Source organism: Dipteris shenzhenensis, chromosome 20 (genome assembly GCF_047967505.1).
Source record: "Dipteris shenzhenensis isolate YYH24624 ecotype China chromosome 20, Dip_SZ_1.0, whole genome shotgun sequence".
NCBI classification, from domain to species: domain Eukaryota; kingdom Viridiplantae; phylum Streptophyta; class Polypodiopsida; order Gleicheniales; family Dipteridaceae; genus Dipteris; species Dipteris shenzhenensis.
This window is the reverse complement of record NC_141615.1, coordinates 3,442,399-3,467,149: the sequence shown is the minus strand read 5'-3', so window position 1 is coordinate 3,467,149 and position 24,751 is coordinate 3,442,399. Positions and strand designations below refer to the sequence as shown.

At 45.1% G+C, this 24,751-nt stretch overlaps 1 protein-coding gene across 1 annotated transcript in view; it reads right to left on the bottom strand.

Moving 5' to 3' along the window:
- LOC147889139 (protein ACCUMULATION AND REPLICATION OF CHLOROPLASTS 6, chloroplastic-like) overlaps positions 1-24,300 on the bottom strand; it is a 60,008-nt gene extending 35,708 nt beyond the window's left edge. The window contains exons 1-3 of the mRNA XM_087391528.1: positions 23,695-24,300; positions 23,145-23,375; positions 22,719-22,943 (exon numbers count right to left, since the gene is read on the bottom strand). Of these exons, the coding sequence (XP_087247654.1) occupies positions 22,719-22,943; positions 23,145-23,375; positions 23,695-24,171 (933 nt within the window). The 5' untranslated portion in view covers positions 24,172-24,300. The remainder of the gene's footprint in view (positions 1-22,718; positions 22,944-23,144; positions 23,376-23,694) is intronic.
- Positions 24,301-24,751: the final 451 nt, after the last annotated feature.

The window sequence follows — 24,751 nt, the reverse complement described above, 5'->3', positions numbered from 1 at the left end:
CCTTGGTCTCTGATGCTATTCAGCCTCTCTCTCGTCAGATACGCATTGGTTTGGATTATGCCTGGCAGGCTTTTGTTGCTCGGATGCAAGCAGTTATTCGAGATTATGGCAAGTCCTATACGCAAGCCACAAGGGAGACTGTAGCACATGCCAAATTTACATGTCAGAGTTTGATTGAGCTTGCTCATCTTCGCCCTTTGTCTTCAGAGGAAAGCATGCTCTTACGTCAAGCTCAATTCTCTCTTCAATCTAATGATCGCAGAAAGCTTGCTAAATGGGAAACTCGATCCAGACAACGGGCATTTTTGGATAAAGGCTGCTCTTCCAAGCAATTTTTTAAGAGTTTACACTACAAAAGACAGGCTGCTAATATCTGTCGGATCCGGATGCTTGATGGTTCTTGGTGAACATCTCGTTCAGAGCTTGCTGATTTATGTGTGCAGCACTTCTCCACTCATTTTGGGCATTTGGATACTCTTTCTCCTTGGGTCGTGTCTGCACGTCAGCTTCTTTTGCAGCATATTCATCCAATTCAGTCTGATGCTCAGGCTTTGGAACTTGAACATCCCTTCACTGAAAGGGAATTGTCTGATGCACTGAGATCCTGTGGCAGATGGAAATCTCGAGGATGGGATGGTCTCACTGTTGAATTTTTTATGCATTCTGGGATCTTCTTAAATTCACCTTGCTGCAAATGGTAAATACAGCATGGCAAAATCAGCAGGTGCCTTTGTCATGGAAAAAGGGTCTTCTCAAGCTGATTCCAAAAAAGCAGCTATGTGATTCAGTGGGTGATTGGAGGCCAATCACGCTCATGCCAGTCATTTACAAGATCATTGCCAAAATGGTGGTTGATCGGATTAAAGGTTATATGCATGATGGGTTGCATCCCTCCCAATATGGCTTTGTTCCACGTCGCCATATCACAGATAACATTGCCAATGCTTATATTGGGATTGAATATGCCAAATACACGCAGCAGGATGTTCTACTCTTGCAGGTAGATATTGCAAAAGCCTTTGACACAGTTCAATGAGATTTCATCTCGCAAACTATGCAAGCTTTGGGGTTTGGACAAAAAATGCAGCAGGTTATTTACTAGCTTTACAGAGATAGCAATGTGGCTTGCATTATCTCTGGGGATAGCTCTGATGAGTGGACTCTTCGTTGTTCGGTCCGCCAGAGATGCCCTCTCAGTGCTTTACTGTATGCCATTGCTACTCATCCTATGCTGCAATATATTGATCATCTTGTGGCTACAGGATCACTTCATGGCTTGGAATTGGATGCTAATCGCAGCATGGTTGCTCAAGCTTATGCTGATGATTCTTTCTTTACCCCGAAGAATACGCCCCATGATCTTGGTGCCTTGATGCAGGCCCTCTCTATTTATGGTTTGGCAGCTGGTCTTCATGTTAATTTTTAGAAGTCTAAGCTGCTCCCTGTGCATTCCAAAGACTGGCATAGTCTATTATGGCCCGGGGATATCATTCCACCTACTCAGTTTGTTCGTCATCTTGGTTACCCTTTGGGGTGGGAACTCACTCGCCGACAACAAACTGATTGGGTTTTGGTTAAGCTTCGGAAAAAGCTTGAGTATTGAAAACTGGCAACCTGGCCTTTGCACGTTCATCTTCGAATAGTGCAGTCCATCCTTGTGGCATATATTCAATTTTACTTGCCATTGATCATGTTCACTAAGGCAGATCTTACATCTTTCATGTCTGTCTTTATGGAACTCTTCTGGCGATCCAAACATGGCAGAAAAAGTCTCAGGCTGCTTTCGATGCATCACATTTGTTCTCCCAAGATGCATGGTGGATTGAACATCACGGATATTCATGTGCATATTCTTGCCCACAGGGGGAAAATGTTGCTGCAATTTCTGCAAGGTGATCAGCCTTGGGCTCTTATGATTAGGACTCTGGTCACTCATATCAGTATTTCTACGTTTGGTCATTGGCAACTCGATCACTGGGATTTCTTTTTTGGCTGCACTGATGGCACTTTGCCTGGATGCCCTTTTGTCTCCCGCTTGCTTCTTGACTGGAAGCATGTTCTTTCTCATCTGGAATGGAATGGACGGCAATCTTTGCTTGGGAATTCTTTGAGAGCTGAAAGCATTCACTGGTTGAAAATCTTTCAGCCTCCCTTGGCTTTACAGGAACCTCGACGTTCCTACTTTGTCTCGTTTAAAGGCATGACCTCATGATCTATGTAGCGGGGCTGCAAGCAATCAAAGAAAGATTGCTACAGAGAACGCCTATAAAAGCCAAACAGAGAGAAAGTAGGATCACCAAAGACTTTACAATTCCTATATGTCCATAAAGTCCATAGTGCCCAGTAGCGAAACCAAACGAAGAAAAGATGAAACTCCGATCTGGATGGATGAAACCCAAATAGCCAGAAGAGCTTCCCAAACGAAACAAATGGGAATCTCGCTCGCAGGTGCTGTCGAAGCAGATCAAAAAACTCACAAGAGCACGGACAATGCCAAAACAAGTGAGGCACAGTCTCCGAAGAAGTAAAACATCTATGGCAAAGTGCAGGAGCAATGTGTCGATGAGCTAATAGCTCTCCAGATGGAAACACTCCCAAAGAACTCGCCAAAAGAAAACATGTTGCCGAAACGGTACTTTATAGGCCCAAAGTTGCTGTAATCTTTTCCTCCACCACTTGGCTGGGCGATGCATTCGCCAAACAAAATCACCTCTCTCTGAAACCCAAGGTTGAGGCAAAAGGATTTTATACAATGCAGGTACAGTAATCTGAGATAGCCTCAAAAGACGAGAAGAGGACCCTGGAGAAGTCAAAGTCCAATCTTCTAGTCGGTCCTGGAGTTCCAAAGGAGGAATCGGAACAAAGGGTGAAAGCATAGAAGTAATTTGTCGCCACAAAGGACGATAATGAGAGCCCAATCCATATGTAGTGGCTGCTAGAGAAAAGGGGAGCACAATACCAGCATCATCTATAACATCAGCAACATATACTGAAATTTTCAGTTGATGTAATTGTAGCACCTTTTTTTGAGGTTGCTACTCATATAATATAATCAATCAAAGATTTCACCCAAAAAAAAAAATGTGTGTGTGTGTCTATATATAAATAAATAAATATATATGTTATGTATATGTGTGTGTGTGTATATATATATATATGTGTGTGTGTGTGTGTGTGTGTGTGTGTGTGTGTGTGTGTGTGTGTAAGTATATATGTAGATGTGTGTCTGCCCTTCACCTCCGGAGTGCCGACAGCTTATGGAGTTTTAGCATGGTGAGCTAGAGGCATGGGGGCCAAAGGCAAGTCCTGCATGCCTGGGTCTGTTAGGGTCCTGGTATCTTCTCTGCTCTCTACAAGTCATGAAAAACCCTCAAAATGTAACATTCAATTTTATCAACCTATCATTTAGTAAATATGTCCTTGGATTCATCTAGGTATATATGTAGATATGTGTGTATATATATGTGTGTGGTGTATGTATGCATGTATGTATGTGTATGTGGGTATGTATGTATACACACACACATACATACATGTATGTGTGTGTGTGTATACATACATATGCACATACACCATGTATGTGTGTGTGTGTATACATACATACGCACATACACATACATACATGCATACATACACCACACACATATATATATACACACACATCTACATATATACCTAGATGACACGTGTGTGTGTGTGTGTGTATGTATATGTATACACACACACACACACACACACTTTTTTTTTTGTGAAACGAGTAACTATAAAATTAACATGAAATCAATGTACATGACATTAGACTCCAAAAGAGAGCCTAATGGAAGAACTCAAAAACAGTCAGAAAACACTTCAAGGCTAGTAGCATCCAAGTCCCTCGCAGCATAACTATCATATAAAGATTGCTTGAGGGACATTCTGAAGAAAGCATATGCCTGAGGAAACTGTTGTCCCATCCTAAAATGCAATCTCTGTGTCCAAATAGTCCATAGTACCCAAAAACGAACCCAGTGAAAGAAAAGGAGGAATGGAGACATCTGAGATGAGAAGCATCCAAACATCCAGAAGAGTTTCCCGAATCTGATAGAGGGAAACCGAAGCCGCATCAAATGAGAGACATGAGTGATCAATATCCGAGAGTGCGGGCAAGACCATAACAAATGGGGAACTGTCTCACGGTGATGAGAGCAATGGGGGCAGGAAGAGGAGCAATACGACGTGCTGCCAATTTCACTCCAATGGAAAAAGCTCCCACTATACATCTCCAAAAGAAAAGCCTCTGTTTCAATGGCAATTTAGCTTTCCAAATTTTCTTGAGTCTGTGATTGCCACCAAGATAAAGGCCTATCCAAATTCCAAAGAGTGTTAGCATGCTTATCAATCCATGGCGGTGGAAGAATAAATCTGTAGACCATCGAGGAGGCCAAATTATGCATTGAAAGTGAACAGGTAGTAGGAGATAAGGAAGTCAGATTCCAGTCCAGTAATCTGTCCTGTACAAACAGTGGAGGAATAGGAACAAATGGCTGCAACATAGTTGTAAGTATTCTCCAAATGGGCCTATGATGCAGACCCAAGGGGAATGTCCTGCAAGCTTGTGGAAATGAAAGCACATAACCATGTTGATCCACAACATCTCCGACAAATCTTATGCCCAATTTCATAAGATTATATGCTTTAATAGGTGCCTGTAAAGCAAGAGGCGATTCAAACACCTTGCTCCAATGGATACTTTCCAAGCGAAGAGAATTACCATGATGGGAAGAAGCACCTGACCATTTAGCATAAGAGAGAATTCTCTTCCAATCATGAATAAAAGCAGTAGAAACAGGACAGCCAGGAATTTTCCCTTGAAATGTGGTCATGATTGCTTCCCAGTGATCTGTAATCCAATGCCCATATGCATGGGACGTCATGTTTCCACACATAGCTGCTAACATAATAGCCCATGGCTGTTTTTGCTGAAAAAAATCAGCAATCATAGTGCTCTTTCTTGCCAACATATGAAACTGAAGATTGAGAATATTCAGTCCCCCATGAGTCTTAGGAGAACAAATAGATTGCATGGGAAGTAGTCGCAAAGCCTTTTTGTGAGATTTGCTTTTCCAAAATATCTCCATAGCCTGGGACATATAGGAAGCCAAATGCTTAAAAGACTAGGGAAGAAGAGGCAAATAAAATTGCACATATGCCATAATGATAGATTGTACTATTCGAAGTCGAACATGTAGTGGCCAAGTGGACAAGTGCCAGTATTCCAGCTTCTTGTTAATCTTTTGAAGCACCCATTTGAGCTGTTGTTGAGGGGTAATATTCCAGCCAATGGGATACCCTAAATGCCTCACAATAGTATGGAAAGAAATAATGTGGCCTGGCTAGAGAAGTGCATGCCAATCAGCTTCTTTCAATGCTAGAAGATTCGATTTCTGAAAGTTGATATGCAGTCCAGCAGCTATGCCAAAATCATTCAGAGTATGCATCAAATGAGAGAGGTCACTTTGAGAATTCCTGGGCATGAAATATGAATCATCAGCATATGCCTGTGCAAGAAACGGCTGTGCCCCTGGAATTTGCAAGCAATGAAGCTGCCCTGTATCTGCAAGATGGTCCATATGCAACAATAACGGATGAGTAGCAATGGCATACAGTAGCGAACTAAGAGGGCAACCCTGTCTCATTGAACGGGTCATAGTCCATGTCCTTGACAACCCACTACCAAGCAAACACTGCGCAGTGGCATGAGAATAGAACGAGTATGGACCAGCCGAGGGCCAAATCCCAATTTATGCATAGTCTGAGAAATAAAATCCCAATGGACAATATCAAATGCTTTCACAATGTCCACTTGCAGAATGAGAACATCTTGTTTAGAATATTTGGCATACTCAATTGCAAGCAAAACATTGGAGATATTGTCAGTAATCTGCCTTCTGGGAACAAACCCATACTGCCTGGGATGAAGTCCTGCTTGCAAGATAAATCAAACCCTGAGGACAATCATTTTGGCAATGAGTTCGTAAATGACTGGCATAAGAGATATGGGCTGCCAATCAGCCATTGTCTCACACAACCTTTTTTTGTGGATCAATTTGACAAGGCCATGTTTCCAAGAAGGAGGAAGAGATTGTTCTGCCCAAGCATGATTGATCATAAGAAGAAGAGTGTTCTTGAGATCACCCCAAAATGCACGGAAAAATTCAACAGTCAATCCATCCCAACCAGGAGAGCTGCCTTTATGTCAATGACTCAAAGCATCATCCAGTTCATTAAGCATAAAGGGCTGCTGCAATGCATGAGTCTGTTCCCGAGACAATATAGGCTGAACATGCATAAGAAATTGAGACCTAGCTGCATTCACTTGCATCGAATAATCAGGCTGAGGGGAAAAGAGATGCTGGAAATGACTAGAGCATTGCGATTCCAATTGTGATTTAGAGGTGGTCCGGGTGCCATCATCTTGCCTGATCCTGCAAATATCCTCCTTTCGCCTATCCACATGCAAGCTTTTAAAGAAGGCTTTGGAGGAGCAGCCCTTATCCAAAAGGGGTTTCATGCGAGCTCGGATTTGCCACTTTTTTAATTTGCGAAGATCATTTTGATGGATGATATGAACCGCATAAGCGCAAGAATCCTGTTCAGAGGAGGTGAGCTGCCTATAAGAGCTGATTACATCCATTTGTTGCTTGTGAGATTGAGCCCATTTCAGCTTAAGCCTGAGGTTTTCCATGTAACTCCGTCCATAATCTTGAATAACAGCCTGCAAGCGATGGGCAAGACTGATCCAAGCAAAATCCATGTCCTCCTGAGCATGTAAGAGGAGGGGGCGGACAGCCACTCTCACCATGTTCTGAAATTGTTGATGAAGCAAATAAGCACTATTAACATGGAGTAGGCGACGACCAAAAAAAGGCATATCATCTGTCAAACGTGCTATAGATAATGTCAAGCATACTGGAAAGTGATCAGATAGCAAGAGGGAATGGTCAACCCATAGTGCACATGTGAAACTAGCATAGTGCTGAGCATGCAACAAATACCATCTGTCAAGTCGAGCTTAGTAATGAGTAAAGGCATTGTGACGGTATGTATAACCCATATCTCTGTCCCTTGTTAAGAGCCATAAATCTTCTGCATGCAAGAAAGAAAGCATATCCTCCCAATGTCGAAGCTCAGTGGGGATCATGTGAGAACGATGAGTGGTGTTGTCTTGGATGGCAGGCGAGTTATTAAAGTCTCCACACAAAAAGGCATTAGACAGCCATGGATATTGTTTGAGGGAGGCCCACATTTGAGCTCTTATCGCAGAAGTTTGAGAGGCATAAACAGATGCTATTTCATAAAGATCAGCATGACAGATGCATCTGATCACCATCCATCGACCCTAGGGGTCATTGTGAGCAACCGTGGGCTGCATATCATGTTTCACCAGCATGCATACCCCCGAAAAGTGCATTGTACCAGCATAAAAGATGTCATAACCAGCAAAGTGGCCTTGCTGGCCAGCCAAGAAATGTTGGTTGTGTTCCTGTAAAGAAATTACATCGGGGTGCATTCTATGTACATAGCGCCAAAAAAGTCTCCACTTATTGACATTGCAAAGACCTTGAACATTGTATGTAATGCAAGTAATTGAAGTAGACATAGAAGATATGTACAGCCGAACCAAAAAACATAGTAAAGGTATAAGCTGTCAAGCCTCAGCCATGACATCGACGTCCACCTGGCCTCCTGGATCATTAGCTCTATAGTCCTCATCATTGTCACATACAGGAATACCCTTCTTGAGCACATCAACCCACAGTCGAGAAGTCAGGCTATCAGCAAGGGTAGAGGCCTGACCAGGGGTGGAAGTAGAGGCATCCCAATGCCGAGATTGTAACGGTCGTGGCTTGAGCGCAAATACCTTTTTGGGTTGCTGCCAGGCACCCCGGGGAGAGGCATTAGATTCTGAAATTTTGCCCTTTCCCTTATCCTTTTGCTTGGCTGAAACCTGGACCACACTTTCTTTGGGAGGAACAGATTTAGATGCCACATCACCCAACTTGCTAGGCATAGCCTTAGGCCTTGGACCATAAGTTGGAGGGGAAGTATTTTCTGGAGCAATAGCTGTAGGTGGGAGCTGATGCAGGACTGCAGGACACTGTGAAGCTAGGTGGCCAAACTTATGACATGTGAAACAAGCACCTGCAAATACTCCCCATTTCAAGTCAAAATATTTTTCGCCCAAGGGAACATCCTCCACCTCTACCACAATGGAAGGAGGGGTTGGGTGATCTGTATCCCAAAGAACACAAAACCGATTTCGATTACCCGAAGGATGGGGTGGGCATACAACTTGCCCCAAAGTAGCTGCCAGACTTGGTAACTCAGCCCTCATATAATCCGGAAAATCCACTACCTCAACCCATACAGGGCAGTGATGTCGAATGAGACCGTGATAATCCTTATTTGGCGACCATGGCATGACATGCACCATTTGTCTGCCATAGAATAGAGGGGACATCTCCAATATCTGCTGACGATATGAGGCATCCAAAAAGTGCACTTCATAAAAACCTCGAGAAGCAAAGTATACTCCTTCAACAAAGCAACCTCCCAACAAAGCCTGAACCCATTGAGCCACATCATTTGCTGAAGGTAACTTCCCAGGGAAGAAAATGATAACTGCTTGCTGAGAGAACTTCCGGAGAGGAGTGACCAATGAGGGCAGCTTCAGCTTATACTTAAGGGCCGGGGGAGGTTTGGCCCACTTCTTCCGGCTGTGGTGAAATTCATCCTTGATCATGTTGGAAACATAGTGAGCATCTACAGAGGCTGAGGTAGAGAAATCGACTTGTTGTCTTTTGGAGTCCCGGGACAAGTCCTTCCGGGAATAACTTTTAAGATGGTCCTCCATGGACGTAAGCAGGGCAGGATTGATGAAGTCGCAGAAAAAAACCAGAACTGTACGGCAGGGTTTGTACGAGGTAAACTGTACGGAAAAGGTGCATGATTGTACGGGCAAGACGGGAGTGTACGGATATACGGAGGAGACTGTACGGACGAAACTGAACCGTACGGAGATGCTGATAGGGCACGGGGAGACTGTACGGAAGAAACAGAACTGCACGGAGATGCTGACGGGGCACGGGTAGACCGGACTGTATGGAAATGGACAGGGTTGTACGGACGTACGGGAGGGTCTTCAGAAAAAGTACAGCGATGGCAATGCAAACAGGCGCGGGACTGCTCGGAACTGCGCAGGGGTGAGCCAGACCTGTTCGTACGGTCGTACGGTAAACGTACGGCATCCGTACAGATGTACGGACAGGAGGGGAGGCTGTACGGGATCCTGGCAAGGCTAAACAGCAGAGGCCGCTCTCTCTCTCTCACACACACCACACACCACACACACACACAACAACAACAACTCCTCACACACACCTTACACACACACACACACACACACACACACACACACACATATAAAAGATGTGTGTCTGTCTGTCTGTTTGTCTCTCTCTCTCTCTCTCTCTCTCTCTCTCTCTCTCTATATATATATATATATATATATATATAGTTCAGCTTAGTCCATTCAATTTTGTTTGTACTTTTAGGTGAGTGCTACTCCATTCAGTTTTGTTTGCTCTTTCTATCTTAAGTGGTGCGTTGCCCTATCAGCTAGATTTAGATGCTCGTCTAGGAGAGACTAAAATGAAATCGTTTAGTCTTCACAAGCAGTTGTAGCTTGAATGAAGAGATTTTGGACTACCTTTTGATTAGTCTTCTCCTTTAGTTAGCCTTCGTCATGGCTGAGTTTGCCCTTCACCTCCGGAGTGCCGACGGAAAACTCAGTATGAAGACTTTGTATAAATAGATGCTCAAGTATGTGTGGGTGTGTGGATTTGTATGTGTGAGAGCATATGTTTATACTATGGTCTACACCCACTGTTGGGCATTGATGACGTCAGTGGGGATGTCATAGTAGCTAGGACTTGCTATGCGTGATGGTTTTCAACCTTATGAGTGACTATCATGAGATTGAAACTGCACTATGTTGTGTTTTAGAGGATGAGTTTGGCATGTTCTTGGACTCCTCTAGGTATATGTACTTTCAGAAACTTATTTTATTCAGAAATCCTGTAAAATTTTCATTTTTATTGTACTTTCTGCTAAAATTTGGAGCATGAGCTTTTGATGAGGTGGCCTACCTTTGAGCAGCTTTTGATACCCTTGAGCAAACTTTTGTCATGGGAACTCTGTCGTAATGTGTTAGAAATCAACCAACAGAGGGTACACACAACGGAAGACTGATAGAATAGCCCAAGAGCTCGCACAGTGTGTGGGGGAAGTGGAATCACAAACTTCTTAACTTATGTGCTTCAAATAGATGTGCAGATTCATAAATAGACAATGATTTAGCCAGATATAGAAGCTACCAAAAGAATATATTTCCGTGCAAAGCTATGGACACAATACAAAAGAGATAGATCCCAAAGTCCCAACAGAGCGTGGTCCTTTGATCTTACCACACATGTGGCAGCATGGATGGCAAGTGGCAGGGCATTCAGGCCAAGTCTCTGGCCCCAAATCTGGTAGATTTGGGGCAGGTTGTGGGCTGTCCTCTTTGGGACTGCAGCCCACCAAAAATCTGGGACAAGTGTCCACCTTCCACTCTAAGCCTTGGGGGGGGGCTGAGCCTATAAAAGAAGGCCTCTCCCCTTCATTCCCTACATGAAAAATTCGTCACTTTTCTTCTCCCTCCTTTTGGTTGATGCAGCAAAACCTCTCTAGCTCCTTGGGTGCAGCCAGCTTCTCCCCAGGCCATTCTCTCACCTCAGCAGCACTTTCTCTCTCTATAGCAGCACACTCTCTCTCTACAGTTCCAGCCCCACCTCTCCAGAAGTCTGTCCCCTCTCAGCTCTTCTGGAACAGCAGCATCATCCTCTCTCCTTCTCCTAGCCTGGAGCAGCCACAGCCCCTTTCTCTCTCCTGCTGCAGTTTTTCCCTCTCTACTGCAGAATTTCTCCCCTACTGTTCCAGCCCCTTCCCCTTGCAGAAATCTGCCTTTCTCTGCACCTCTGGAACAGTAGCAGCTCCTCTCTTACATCCCCTCCCTTGGGATCAGCATTGGCACTCTCTCTCTACAGCTATCACTCTTTCACTGAGTTCATCAGTTTGGAAGGTGCATTGCACCTTGGTCTTGTATCTCCATTTTCAAGAATAAAGTGAGCCTGGATAAAGGGGGGGCCCTGTCCTTGCCCCTCAATCATATTGCAATTTCCTATGATGTCACTTTGTGTTTAAGCTGTATAAGTCTTAATTCCAGCTTAATTGCAATCTCTTAAGTTCAAGTATATGTGTTTGGCAACTTGCAATCATTTCATTCAAACGCCTCTGCAAAAATCCGTTGTTTGAATTGATAGAAAGCACCGAGTAGTTTACATTGGTATCAGAGCTTAGGCAGTGGTCCTGTACTCTGTGCTTTCTCTTGTTGAGTCTCTCCTTCATTGAGTCATCTTGTCATCATGGCAGCCAATGGACCACTCACAGGAGAAAGCACCGAGTAGTTTACACACCCACTCACAGGAGAGCCTTGTTCCGAACACCCCCGTCCTCATGAGTTGGACCTTAGTGAGTTGGAACGTACACGGGCTCCACGACCGTGTTCGTAGCTAGCCGCAATACTTGATACTCTGGCAGGAGTTGCAGAGGGCAGTGGTAGGGCGGGCAGTGGACATCCTTATTATTCATGAGCACATGTTTTCAGCCGCAGACATCAGAGGATTCTCCTAGGGAGAGGTCCTGAGGAGTGGTCCCCCGCAGTAGGACGGAGCGGAGGGGTCTGCATCTCAGTCTAGCAGACTTTGGCTCCAGAGGTCTACAATTAGGGCGAGCTCATTCCAGGACGGGCAGCTTGGATGGAAGTTCGGACAGGAGAGTCCAGGATTGGGATCTTGAATGTGTATGTCCCAGCGTGTAGACAACACCACCCGGCCTTTTGGAGGAGGCTGTCAGAGTGTCTTCCGGATGTAGACTTTTGGATTGTTGGAGGTGACTTCAATAACCTGGAGTTTGGGGAAGACAAGCAGGGCGGCGCCTTGTTCTCTGAGATGCCAGCAGCAGAGCGTAGCACCTAGGAGCACTTCATTTTCATGATTAGTGGTAGAGACTGTGGAGAGCCAGATTTCAGCAGGACACCTGGCAGCATTCTCTTCTCGTTTGGACAGAGGAGGCACGATGGATTGCTAGATAGACTAGACCGTTTCTATGTTGTGGACTGGGCACTTTAAAGAGGCGGATTTGTCGGGATTCTGGCAGGTACCACGATGTCAGACCACTCCCCAGTGGTACTTCACTTGGATCAGCCCCGTCGAGGTCTCCTCCAAAAGGGGGTCCGCATTCCAGAGGACCTCCTGCAGGACAAGGAGATCTAGTAGGTCATGGCAGTGATTTGGGAGCAGTTAGAGATGACTCCGTGCGAGGGTTGGGCTGTGTGGGTGGCTGATGCGATTCAGAGGAGCAGTGAGGAGCTGAAGGCTCACACCTTTAGGCAGAGGAGGACCCTTCAGGAGCGTGAGTGGGCTTTGAGGAGAGACCTCGCCTCCATCGAGAGGCTCAGGGAGCAGGACCTAGGTTCTCAGTGGCTTAGTGACAGATTTGAGAGCGCTTGTCTTGAGCTTCAGGATATGGAGTTGCGGCGGGTTGAGTTCTCCTATCACTCCTCGCGGGCCCGATCGGTGCAGCAGGGGGACAGGATGACGAAGCAGTTCTTTCAGACCACTCGGCCCCGATCGGCAGGCACACAGTTGCAGCGTCTCAGGGACCCGCTGGGCATCATGCACACTGACCTGCATGAGATTTTGGACATGACCACCGGTTTTTACAGCCAGCTCTTTCAGACGGAGAGGATGACCCCAGTTGGTCTTATGGCTCGAGAGCTAGTTTGGGATCACGTTCCGATAGTAGTCTTGCAGAATTTATGCAGCAGACTTGAGGAGCCTTTCACAGATGAGGAGCTCTAGGAAGCCCTCAAGGCTCTCCCAACCCAGAAGTGCTCGGGTAAGGATGGCTTGAGTTCGGCCTTCTTCCGGAACTTCTGGGAGATTATCACCACCCCTTTCCGTTTAGGTTGCCAGGAGATTTTTGACACAGGCTTTCTCCCCCAGTCCATGAGCAAGGGGTGGATTTGTTTGATCCCGAGAGGGGGAGACAGGTCAGACATCAAACAGTGGAGGCCGATCACTCTGCTTGATACTGCATACAAGATCCTCGCCAAGGTCTTGAGTTTGCGGTTACGGCCCCATCTTATCGATATCATCCACGACACAGAGACTGGGTTTGTCCAGGAGCGCAATCCTAGACAACATCTTCACATTCTGGGAGGCAGTGGATTGGTCCAGGGAGGAGTCACAGCTGCTGGCCGTCCTTCTCTTGGACTTTGAGAAGGCCTACGACAGGGTGGAGTGTCCTGGAGGGCACTATGAGGAGATTGGGTTTCTCAGATAAATGGGTCAGAGGAGTCTCAGCACTATATGAGCTCTAGTCAGATGCTTATTGGAGGACACACGGGCGAGGCCTTTCCTCTCTCTCGCTCGGTCCACTAGTGCTGTTCACTTGCTCCCTTTCTCTTCTTGTTTGTGGTGGAGGCTTTGGGCTACTACTTGAGATCACAGGAGGCGGGTCTCATAGGGTTGAGGCTCCCAATCAGACAGGAGGAGGAGCTACTTGACTCGGAGTTTGCAGATGACACGGCCTTGTATGTTGAGGGCACCACAGTGAGTCTGGAGAGAGTCAGGGACGCCCTGGCTATTTATTGTGAGGCCTCGGGGGCACGGATCGGATCAATTGGACGAAATCTATAGGTTTCTTCACAGGCTTTGAGGAGACACAGGAGATCCGTGAGTGGGGGAGTGACTTTGGCTTCAGATGGATACTGTGGGGCTAGACAGCGAGATACCTCGGATGCCAGGTGGGTATTGATATTACAGCAGAGCAGCAGATTGCCCCGGTCCTTAAGAGTGTTTGGCGCAAGCTTCTCTATTGGAGCTCGGTCAAACTCTCCTTAGTAGGTCGCATCTTAGTGGCAAACCAGGTCCTTCTTGCCAACAACAGTTTTCTGGTACCGGTGTTCCCTTGAGGATGTTGATGCAGTGCGGCAGCACGCACCCCTGCTTCTTCTGTGTAGGACCTAGAGGCCTACTTCAGCCACTCACTAAGAGATACCCCGAGATGGATGGGAGTCTTGATGGGATTCAATGGCAGATGATCAGAGTGGTAGGACGTTTGGGGAAGGAGTGGCACATTGATCCTCCCAGTATCTCAGAGCAGGATGCCTCTAGATGGCGCCTTTGGCTGTAGGAGGGTAGACGCTTGAGGGAGGTCCAGTGGGATCCGGGAGAGTGGTTCTGGCCCTCCAAGGGCGGCCTAGTTGAGCCGGTGGATGAGACGCCCTTCTTTTCCTACACCACACGGATTGGCAGGAGGCTTCAGATGGACTTGTCGAGGTGGACCCCCTAGAGGGAGAGACATTGGGTGACCCACAGAGTGCCCTGGGATGTTCGCTCCAGGTTTTGGACGCAGTTGTGGTCCAGCTTGCGGCCGAGGAAGATCTCATACTTCTTCTGGCTGGCCACCCACGGAGGCTTGCCCATCGGACCGTGGTTGGAGCAGATGCGAGTGGAGGGGCAATGCCATTGTTGCTCTGATGGTGTCTTGGAGACTATCCCGCATTGCCTGTGGAGCTGTCGTAGTGCAGCGAGGATCTGGATGGGAGCCCTCAGGATCATGACACGTATGTAGAGTCTTCATAGAGACTACACCCGGGGGATGGTGGCTTGGTTGACAGAGGGAGGACACGCGTTTCAGATCCTCCTCCTAGGGAGGACAGTGTTTGGGAGGTGGTAGCCAGCATCACGGCTTGGAACATTTGGGTGGCTAGCTGCAGTTTTGTGATGGGTGAGCACCTGGTTCCACCCTTGGCTACCCTAGTTGCCATCTGGCAGGATATCATTTACACTCTAGGTAGAAGAGAAGACAAGCATTGAGAAAAATCCACAACTTCTACCCAAACAGGGCAACGATGCCGAATCAATGCCTGATAATCCCGGGTGGGAGACCACGACAGAACATGGACCATCTGCTGGCCATAGAAAAGAGGAGAGTGCTCCAGCAAAACCTGACGGTGCTCCTCATCAGCCATGATGATCTAAAAAAAGCCCCTCGCTGCATAATGAACTTTTTTGACATAAGAACCACCCAAGGTTCGAGTCAACCAATTCCCAACGTCTGCAGTAGCAGGCATCCGTCCTGGGAAGAAAATTATAATGGCATGCTTTGCATACTCCTTAACTGGATCAAATATATCATCCACTTCCACCATAATGCCAGTGGTGGGAAGTGGATCTTTCCAACCTTTACGGGTGTCTTCAAACCCTTCATGCATAACCTCATAAACAAGCTGAGCCTCAGCACAGTCATGAAGGGAATCATCTAAATCCATCACCTGTTTTTGTTTCTTGTTGGAAACCGACTCGTCTTTGTGAAAGTTTTTCTCATAGGAATAATCCGCCATTCGAGTTAAGGAAAAAACTTGGAAGCAGCAACGCTTTACAAGGAAAAAAGCACAGCAGGTACAAAACTGTACGGTTTTTTCCTCGCTGTACGGACAAAATCGTACGGATTTTTGACAGTACGATTATTTTTTTTCCCCTAACAAGCAAACTGTATGGACTTCCCCGACTATACGGACAAAACTGTACGGAATTTTCTGGCTGTACGGACAAAATCGTACGGATTTTTGACATTAATTTTTTTTCCCCTGACATGCAAACTGTACGGACTTCCCCAATTGTATGGACAAAATTGTACAGACTGTACGGATTTTTCTGGCTATACGGACAAAATCGTACGGATTTTTGACAGCACGAAAAAAAATTTCGAATTTTTTGACAAAGCGTACGGACAGAAAACGGACGTCAAAAGGAACCTCGAGGGTGTCAAACTGAGAGAGAAACAAGCAGCTATAGCGTGGGAGCACGAGAGCTAGCACAGAATCTCACTCTCTCTCCACACACACACACACACACACACAAGGGGGGAGGGGGGAGTTGACTTACAATAGTACTTGTGTGGGACTGCACAAGGACACACTTTTTTTTTGTGAGAAGAAAGCTTTTATTTCTATATAATAATTACATTCATAGCTGCTTCAAAAAACGAAGTAGCTACTACTCAAGAAAAGATCTCAGTATAGGCTGTATACACATCTTGATCAATCAAACGAGTCTGAAAACAATCGTAGAATGATTGTTGTAGAGATCGTTTGAAAAAAGGAAAGGATGAAAATAGTGGATCACCAAAGACTCTATGATTTCTATCCATCCATAAAGTCCATAGGGTCCAATATCGCATCCATATAAAAAATAAATCAAAACCCTATCTCTGGGGATGAAATCCAAACAACCAGAAAAATCTGCCAAAAGTAACAGTGGGAAATCGCTGTCGAAGCCTCTGTCTGATGAGAGCAATGAAATCAGAAGTATTTGGACAGGACCAAAAGATGTGGAGCACTGATTCAATAGAGTGCGAGCATCTGTGACAAACAGCTGAAGCAATATGTCTGTGTGCGAGGAACTGTCCAGATGGAAAAATGCCAAGGAGAACTCGCCATAGAAAAAGCTGTTGTCAAAGAGGGACTTTGTAATGCCAAAGGAGACGCAGCCTTTTTCTCCACCACTTCATTGGACGATCCATATGCCAAACAATATTTGCTCTGTTGGAAATCCAAGGTGGAGGTAATAACACTCTATACAATGATGACACTGTGATATGTGGAAGCTTCAAAGGACGGACATATGAGGAAGGAGAGCGTAAAATCCAATCCTCAAGCCGATGCTGTATTTCTAAATGAGGTACCAGCAAGTACGGTTGGAGCATTGCTGAAATTTTATGCCATAAAGGACGATAATGAGCTCCCAAGCCATATTTGCGAGCAGCCAAAGAAAAAGATAGAATTGTGCCATCGTCGTGAAGTACATCCGCCACAGATGAAATGCCTTTGAAGGAGAGAAAATAAGAACGTCGAGGTTCTTGTATGGCCAAAGGTGGGTGGAATACTTTAGACCAAAAGAGATTCTCTACCCTCAAAGAGTTGCCCAAGAGAGAGTCCCTGCCTTTCCATTCCAAGTGGGATAAAATGTGTTTCCAATCAAGAAGCAGAGAAGAAACAAATGGGCATCCTCTGATCTTGCCTTGGATAGAGCCAAATAAAAATTCCCACTAAGTAGGCTGCCAATTTCCAAAAGCAGATGTATGAAGATGTAATAAGAGAGAGCGAATCATAAAAGCCCAAGGCTGATCTCCTTGTAGAAATTGCATCATCATTTTCCCCCTGTGAGCAAGTAAATGCATTTGAATATTGAGAATGTTCAGACCCCCGTGCATCTTTGGAGAACAGAGACGATGCATGGAGAGTAATCTGAGACTTTTCTTGCCATGTTTTGAACGCCAGAAAATTTCCATGATAGCTGACATAAAGGAAACCAAATCTGCCTTAGTAAACATAGTGAGAGGCAGATAAAATTGTATGTATGCTATCAAAATGGATTGTGTAATTCGCAGACGAACATGTAATGGCCAAGTTGCAAGCTTCCAATATTCAAGTTTTGCCCTTAACTTTACTAGCACCCAATCACTTTTTTGTGAACGAGTGAGTCCCCATCCTAAAGGATAACCAAGATGTCGAATGAATTGAGAAGCAGGAACAATTTCCCCAGGCCACAAAAGGTTGTGCCAGTCCTGTGGATGTAAAGGCAACAATTTTGATTTTTGAAAATTTACCCGAAGGCCAGCAGCCAATCCATATGTAGAAAGAGCATGCATAATCATGGACAGATCAGCCCGAGTATTTTTTGGAGTAAAGACAGAATCATCGGCATATGCTTGAGCAATCATGCTGCGACTGCCATGGATCTCCAAACCGTGCAGCTGGTCCGTGTCCAAGAGGTGATCCAGATATTGAAGCAGTGGATGAGTGGCTATGGCAAAAAGTAAAGCACTCAGTGGGCATCCTTGTCTGACAGAGCAAGCAAGAGTCCAGGATGGAGAAATATCTCCTGAAAGCATGCAGGCAGCTTCACTATCTTGATAGAGCCAATTGATGAGTTGCTGCATTTTTGTGCCAAAACCCAAAGCCTGCATAGTCGATGAAATGAAATCCCACTGAACTGTATCAAAAGCTTTGGCAATATCAACTTGCAATAACAGAACATCCTGCTGTGTGTATTTGGCATATTCAATTCCAATGTAGGCATTAGCAATGTTATCGGTGATATGCCTACGCAGGACAAAGCCATATTGCGCAGGATGCAACCCATCATGTAAAAACCCCTTTAGCCGAGCAACAATCATTTTGGTAGTGACTTTGTATATTACAGGCATAAGAGTGATAGGTCTCCAGTCTGCCAAAGACTCACAAATTTGTTTTTTAGGAAGGAGTTTAACAAGACCTCTCTTCCATGTGTTTGGCATTTTCTAATGTTGCCATGCAGCATTCACCATAGATAGTAATGGATGCTTCAAAATAGGCAAGTATGCTAGAAAAAACTCGACTGTCAAACCATCCCATCCAGGGAATTTCCATCTGCCACATGATTTGATGGCATCTGACAGTTCCCTCTCAGTAAAGGGTTTCTCCAATTCCAAAGCTTGAGTAGGGGAAATGATTGGAGAAACATTTTTGAACAGTCTATCATCTGGCATCTTATGAAAAGATAACCGCAGCCATAGTGGTGCATGGTCTGAATGCACAAAGGCATAGTCAATCCACATTTTGCATGCGAAATCCCCATTTTGTTGGGGAGCAACACTATACCAACGATCCAGTCGTGCCTTATAAGCGGAAAGAGCATTATGTTGAAAAGTATAGCCCGGTGACAAAGGCTGCAATTCCTTCCAAAGGTCCACTAGATCCAAATGCAAGAGTAGTTGAGACCAGGCATGCCTTTCAGGAGATAACATATGATCGTGGCTGGAAGTGTTGTCTCCCTGTTGTGGAGCATTATTGAAATCCCCACATATGTAAACATGAGATCTCCACGGGTATTGTTGCATAGAATGCCAAATTACAGTTCTGTCTCGAGATGACTGGGTGCATAAACTGAAGCAAATTCAAACACCTCTCCTCTAATAATGCATTGGAGAACAAGCCATCTGCCTTTGTTGTCATTTAATGCAATGACTGGTTGAAGCTCATGTTTGATCAGAAGAACAACCCCTGAGAAAGAGTGCTCCCCAGCATAGAAAATGTCATACCCATAGTAGTGTCCTGTCTTGCCTGCATAAATATGTTGGTTGTGCTCTTGTAATGCCACTATGTCAAGTTGAAATCTGTTGATGTACAACCATACAGATTTCCATTTCCTACTGTCACACATGCCCTGGACATTGAGTGTAAAACAGGTGATGTGAGCAGTCATATATACAGATATTTATAGTAATGTAACAACTATGTACAACAGCAAAATGCATGAGGTCAGCCTTGCATTTCTATCTCAGGGTCGAGGCCTCGCCCCTGAGAAGAAGTAGTCGCCTGAGAAGTAGACAGCAAAGCAGCAACCTCTTCTTCAGGGAAGAGTGTTCTGCTGGCTGTTACTGCAGCCCATGTAATCCCAATTCCTGTATTGATCTCTGGGGTGTTTCCGCTAGAAGAGGCACTATTCCAAGTGCGAGGAGGCGGAATTCTTCGAGCAGAAATAACCTTTCTTAGGCTCTGCCAGCCATCAGTTGAAGGTTGCTTTCCTTTGGACAAGGATTGAGTAGCAGGAGGTGAATGTGAAGTGAGATTCGCATTGGTAGCTACTGAATCTTTGCCTTTATCCTCACTCCCAGAATGCTGTCTACTGCTTTTGTTTTTGTTGGCAACTGGAGTAGGAGCATCTTTAGTGGGCATGTGGACTGGCAAGGTGACATGAGGCATTTTATGTAGGTTCAGTGGACACTGTGAAGCCATGTGTCCAAACTTTTTGCATTCAAAACAGGCCCCTGCAAATAAACCCCATTTGAGTTTATAAAAAGCACTGCCCATGTTCACATTATTCACCGTGACCGAATAAGAGTCCGGTGTGGGATTATCAGTATCCCAAAGAATGCAAAATCTGTTTGAGTTGCCATTGGGCCGTGGTGGGCAGACCACTTTACCTAAAGATGCTGCAATTTTAGGCAAAAGTGAGGCCATACATTGTGGGAAGTCAACAACTTCAACCCAAACCGGGCATCTGTGTCGGATTAAAGCCTGAAAGTCCCGTGTGGGAGACCATGGCAATACATGCACCATTTGCTGCCCAAAAAAGAGAGGCGAGTGTTCCAAAAGCATTTGTCTGTGGATCTCATCCACCATGATCACCTCAAAAAAGCCCCTAGCTGCATAATGTACTTTACGAACAAAAGAGCCAGCCAATGTGCGTGTCAGCCAGTTGCCTATCTCTGCAGCAGGTGGCATCCGGCCTGGAAAAAATAATATGACTGCATTCTTAGCATAATCTCTGACTGGATCCACAATTTCATCAACCTCAACCATGATGCCAACTGAGGGAACCGAGTCTTTCCATTCTTTTCTCGTATCTGCAAATCCTTCATGCATGACATCATATACTAGTTGAGCCTCAAGAGTGTCATGCACCGGGTCATGCTGACCCTCAACCTCCTTTTGAAACATTTTTTCATATGAGTATTCTGCCATAACTTTGTATGAGGGGGAGCTTGGGAATGAAATACCTGTAAAGGGGTAGTGAAAACCACAAGAGTATCCACAGGAAGCCCACAAGGGAGGGGGAGGAGAGTATAGCTAGTGAGGAGAAAAGTAGAGGGAAAGGTAAGATTTTGGTGAAAAAAAAAACAGGGCTGTTCGGGAAGACAACGAAGCAAAGAAACCCCAAAAGCTTATACGACAAGAGGTGCTGGGCTGTACGGACTACGACGAGCTGTGTTGAAGTATGCACAGGCTGCACGGGGGGGAGGCTAACTGTACGGAAATACAGGGCAGGTACGTAATCGTACGGTCGTACGGACACCGTACGGCGATCGTACAACGTACGGACGAATCTGCGGAGGGTACTTGGCAAGGACGAAATACCAAAACACGTACACCTGGCTGAAATCGCATAAAGATACCGTGGACTATACACACACTCCAAGGGGGCTGTACGAAAGGTACGGAAGAGCAGCAGCAAAGGCACGCCTGTACGGAGCAGCTGAAGCGGCGCTGGGATCTGTACGGAAACTGCCGTACGATGGCTGGAGGGCACCGGACGCTGACGGGCAACGAGCTCTCCTCTCTCTCACACACACACCCCTGGGCACACACACACACTACACACACACTCAGCACAAGGACACACACACACACACACACACACTTTTTTTTTTTTTTTGGTAAATCCATGATCATATTATCAGCAAAATTTACATGAGGGTCTCAAAAAAGCAGAGAGCCTCAACAGGAAATCAAAAGCAAAGAAAAACTATTTCCAGGCATGACTGAGGAAGATCTCCTTGATAGCAAGCATCATAGATAGATTGCCGTAGGGAGAGTCTGAAATATTCATAAGATTGCAAGAACGGATTCCCAAAATATCGCATGTTGTGATCCTGCCAGATGGTCCAAAAAGCCCAATATCTGACACACACACACACACACACACACACACATACATGTAGACATATATATATATAAATGTGTGTGTGTGTGTATGTTCACACACACACACACATATATGTATGTATGTATGTATGTATGTATGTAAGATTAAAATATATCCAATCTTACAAATTAAGAACGAACAAAGGAATAAAGGAGTTTGCAAGTGATTTTAAACAAAATTAAGAGCAAATAAGAAAAATAAAAATAACTAAGTAGGCAAAGCCATGCTTATGTTCTCATCAGTACCAAGAATAAGCTGCCATGTGGGTTTTGAAAGATTCCAGAATCTCTTGGGTAGAAATGGATAGAATAGCTGGAATGCTGCTTAGAATGGTGGAAAGTTTTCATTCTAGAATGCTAGAATAGCTAGAAGGCCACTTAGAAAAGAAAGGCCCTTGCAGCTGAGAAGGACAGCAGGCCACTTACCTTTACCATGCCAAAGAAGGAAAGGAAGAGAAAAACAGATGGAATGCCAGAAAACATTGTGACAAGTTGACTTCAAGTGATAAAATAAGTCAACAACCACGTGCAATCATGGAATTCGAAAAGGCTGTGTTTTAACAGGGCTATTCGCCTTGCAAGTTTTAAGCATGGGCACACTAAAGGCAATGAGAAAGAAACAATCACGTTACATTTGCCCTGAAGTTGGTAACCAGCACTAATGCTGCTACAAATTAAACAGAGGATACTATTTCCTGAAAGTTGAATATGTGACAAGTCACGACTAAAAACGATCTTAAATGGGATACTAAGCAATGGCTTGGGCCAGCTGAGAGATGATAAATGTAATCCAATACTATCAAAGCCAAAAGGCATCAGATGCTGAGCTGTGGAAAGAGCCAAATCATATATCAAAATCCGACGACAGAGATCCTCAACATTTTTCCTATAACGTCCATCTTGGATTCCACAATAACACAAAGCATAGGAGTTCGAGACTGCAGGGTGGGGTGAATGCAACATCCAATAATGTCTAAAGCACAAAGGAAACAAGCCAAAAAGGTTATAATAAAGCTCCTGCATTGTGATAAGAGCCTCTTACCTGCAGTAGTTTCAAGGATCTCTCAAGCAGCTCACAACTACGCACGATCGCAGGTGGTGACTCTGCCATGGCTTCACGAGAAAGCTCAACATAAGCCAAAGACATAGCCAGCAGCACATCCCGACGGAAGGACTTAGCTAACCGTTCTTGTAGGAGGTTCTGCCCCACTTGCAAAACTACTTCTATCTCCCCGATCTCTTGAAGCAAACACAGTGCACCTGGAGCCTGCAAAATGCAGGTCAGTTATCAAAATAAGGTTCATCGTAATTTCTAAATATTATAGCTCAGGTGATTACTTAGTGATCTTGAGTTGGGCACCCATTGCTTGTACATTTTGTACTTGTCCTTCGTTGGTGTTTGCATCGGCAGTTCTGCCGTTACGTCCATACATAAGTTTGTAATTGGATGCAAAATTGGAGAAACTACCTTGTTAAAAGGAACATCCACCAAGACAGTTCCAGCCTCGTCCTCTACAAGGCTCTCATTGTACTCTCCACGCAAATCTGGATCTGCTAGTGTCTCACAAGCTCCTCTAAGAATTTCTTGACGAGAGAGCAGTGCATCTTGGCTAAAACCATCTCCTGGAGAGTTGTTGACACGAGCATCATATGCTCTAATGATAGCATCCGCTAGAAAATGTGTATCTGCCCCAAGGACCTGTCTCAATCCACAAACAATGAGCTATTGTCGAATTCAATTTGAATAAATTGCAAGAGCCAAGAAATGTGAATAGAAATAAGACTACTCGTACCATCTCAATACTTTTCCGATCCATCTTATAGTCTGACAACATAAATAAGTTTAGTTTCTTAATGCCTCCACTTCTTTCTTTTCCCTACCTCGAATTGTTTGCCTGAGCACCTTGCCTTCAAAGCTAAATTTTGAATATAAAGATTGCATTATGCTCCCTAAACTTGAAAAAATGCTAAGGCGGACTCCTCCTAGAGTAGAAAATTAGAAGTTGAGCCTTACGAACCTGATAATAGTCTAGAGGAAGTGCAACGGTTCTTTCAGTGTTGGAAGTGACTGCTGGAAAAGACGAAGCTAGAGCGCCGATGACCTTGCCCCCTCGGTTTCCGTTTTTGTCATCCAGCCTTGGCCTTGGCAGAGCTCCTGTCTCCACATCCTCCCCCGCGGTCTCATTGGGCCCAGCTGCGTAGAGGTCACGGGATAGCCTGTCCACCCATTTGGTACCCTTGCAGAGGACTGCCCTACTTCTGAATGACACGCTTTGAAGTGGGGAGCTATGGCCACTCCTGAGCGCGACAGCTCTTAATGATTTGGTTCCGTCAAAGTTGGAGACATCAGGCCCCCAACACGAAGATGCGCTTCTACCAGTGGCGGTGCAGGTGTTAGACACAATCATCTCGGGTGTTGCTGCTGCTGGGCAGCACAAGCTCAGCATAGCCAGGCAACAATATCCCTTCGCATTTTGACGCGCGCTTTCATTCATGTAGTATTAGGAATATCCAATTGCAAAGGTGGCAAAAACCATAAAACCAAATTTTGTCCAAAGGGCTCACGAAATTCGTCTCCCACATGTCAATCCTCCCATTGGCCTGCCCTTGGTAGCCTTAGCAACCTTTCGAATTGGGCAAAGCAAAAATTAGGCATTTTTTAAAAATTGGGAAGTGCATTTTTCCTACTGGACTTCTCTTCATTAGCTCCACTATGAACTTGAATGCAAACTTTAAAGTGGTTGACTCTCTCTCTCTCTCTCTCTCTCTCTCTCTCTCCTGGAGTCTTCCTCCACACCATCTCCAATGGATTCTCTTTTGTTTTCTTTTTTTATCTTGGGCAGGCCTTCTGAATGAATAAATATCATTCACCTTGTTAAAAGTATGGCTAATGGCTAAGAGCCTATATACTATATTTCTCGTTTGAAAATTCAGATTAATATGTTTAGGGAGATCCTTTGAGCCTTTGCTTTAGAGCCTTTCATTTTTATTCGCTTAAAGGGAGAGGGGTATACATTAATCTTTCAAGTGTAGAATAGTGTTTGACCTGAGACTCACTTTCTTTCACACATGAGC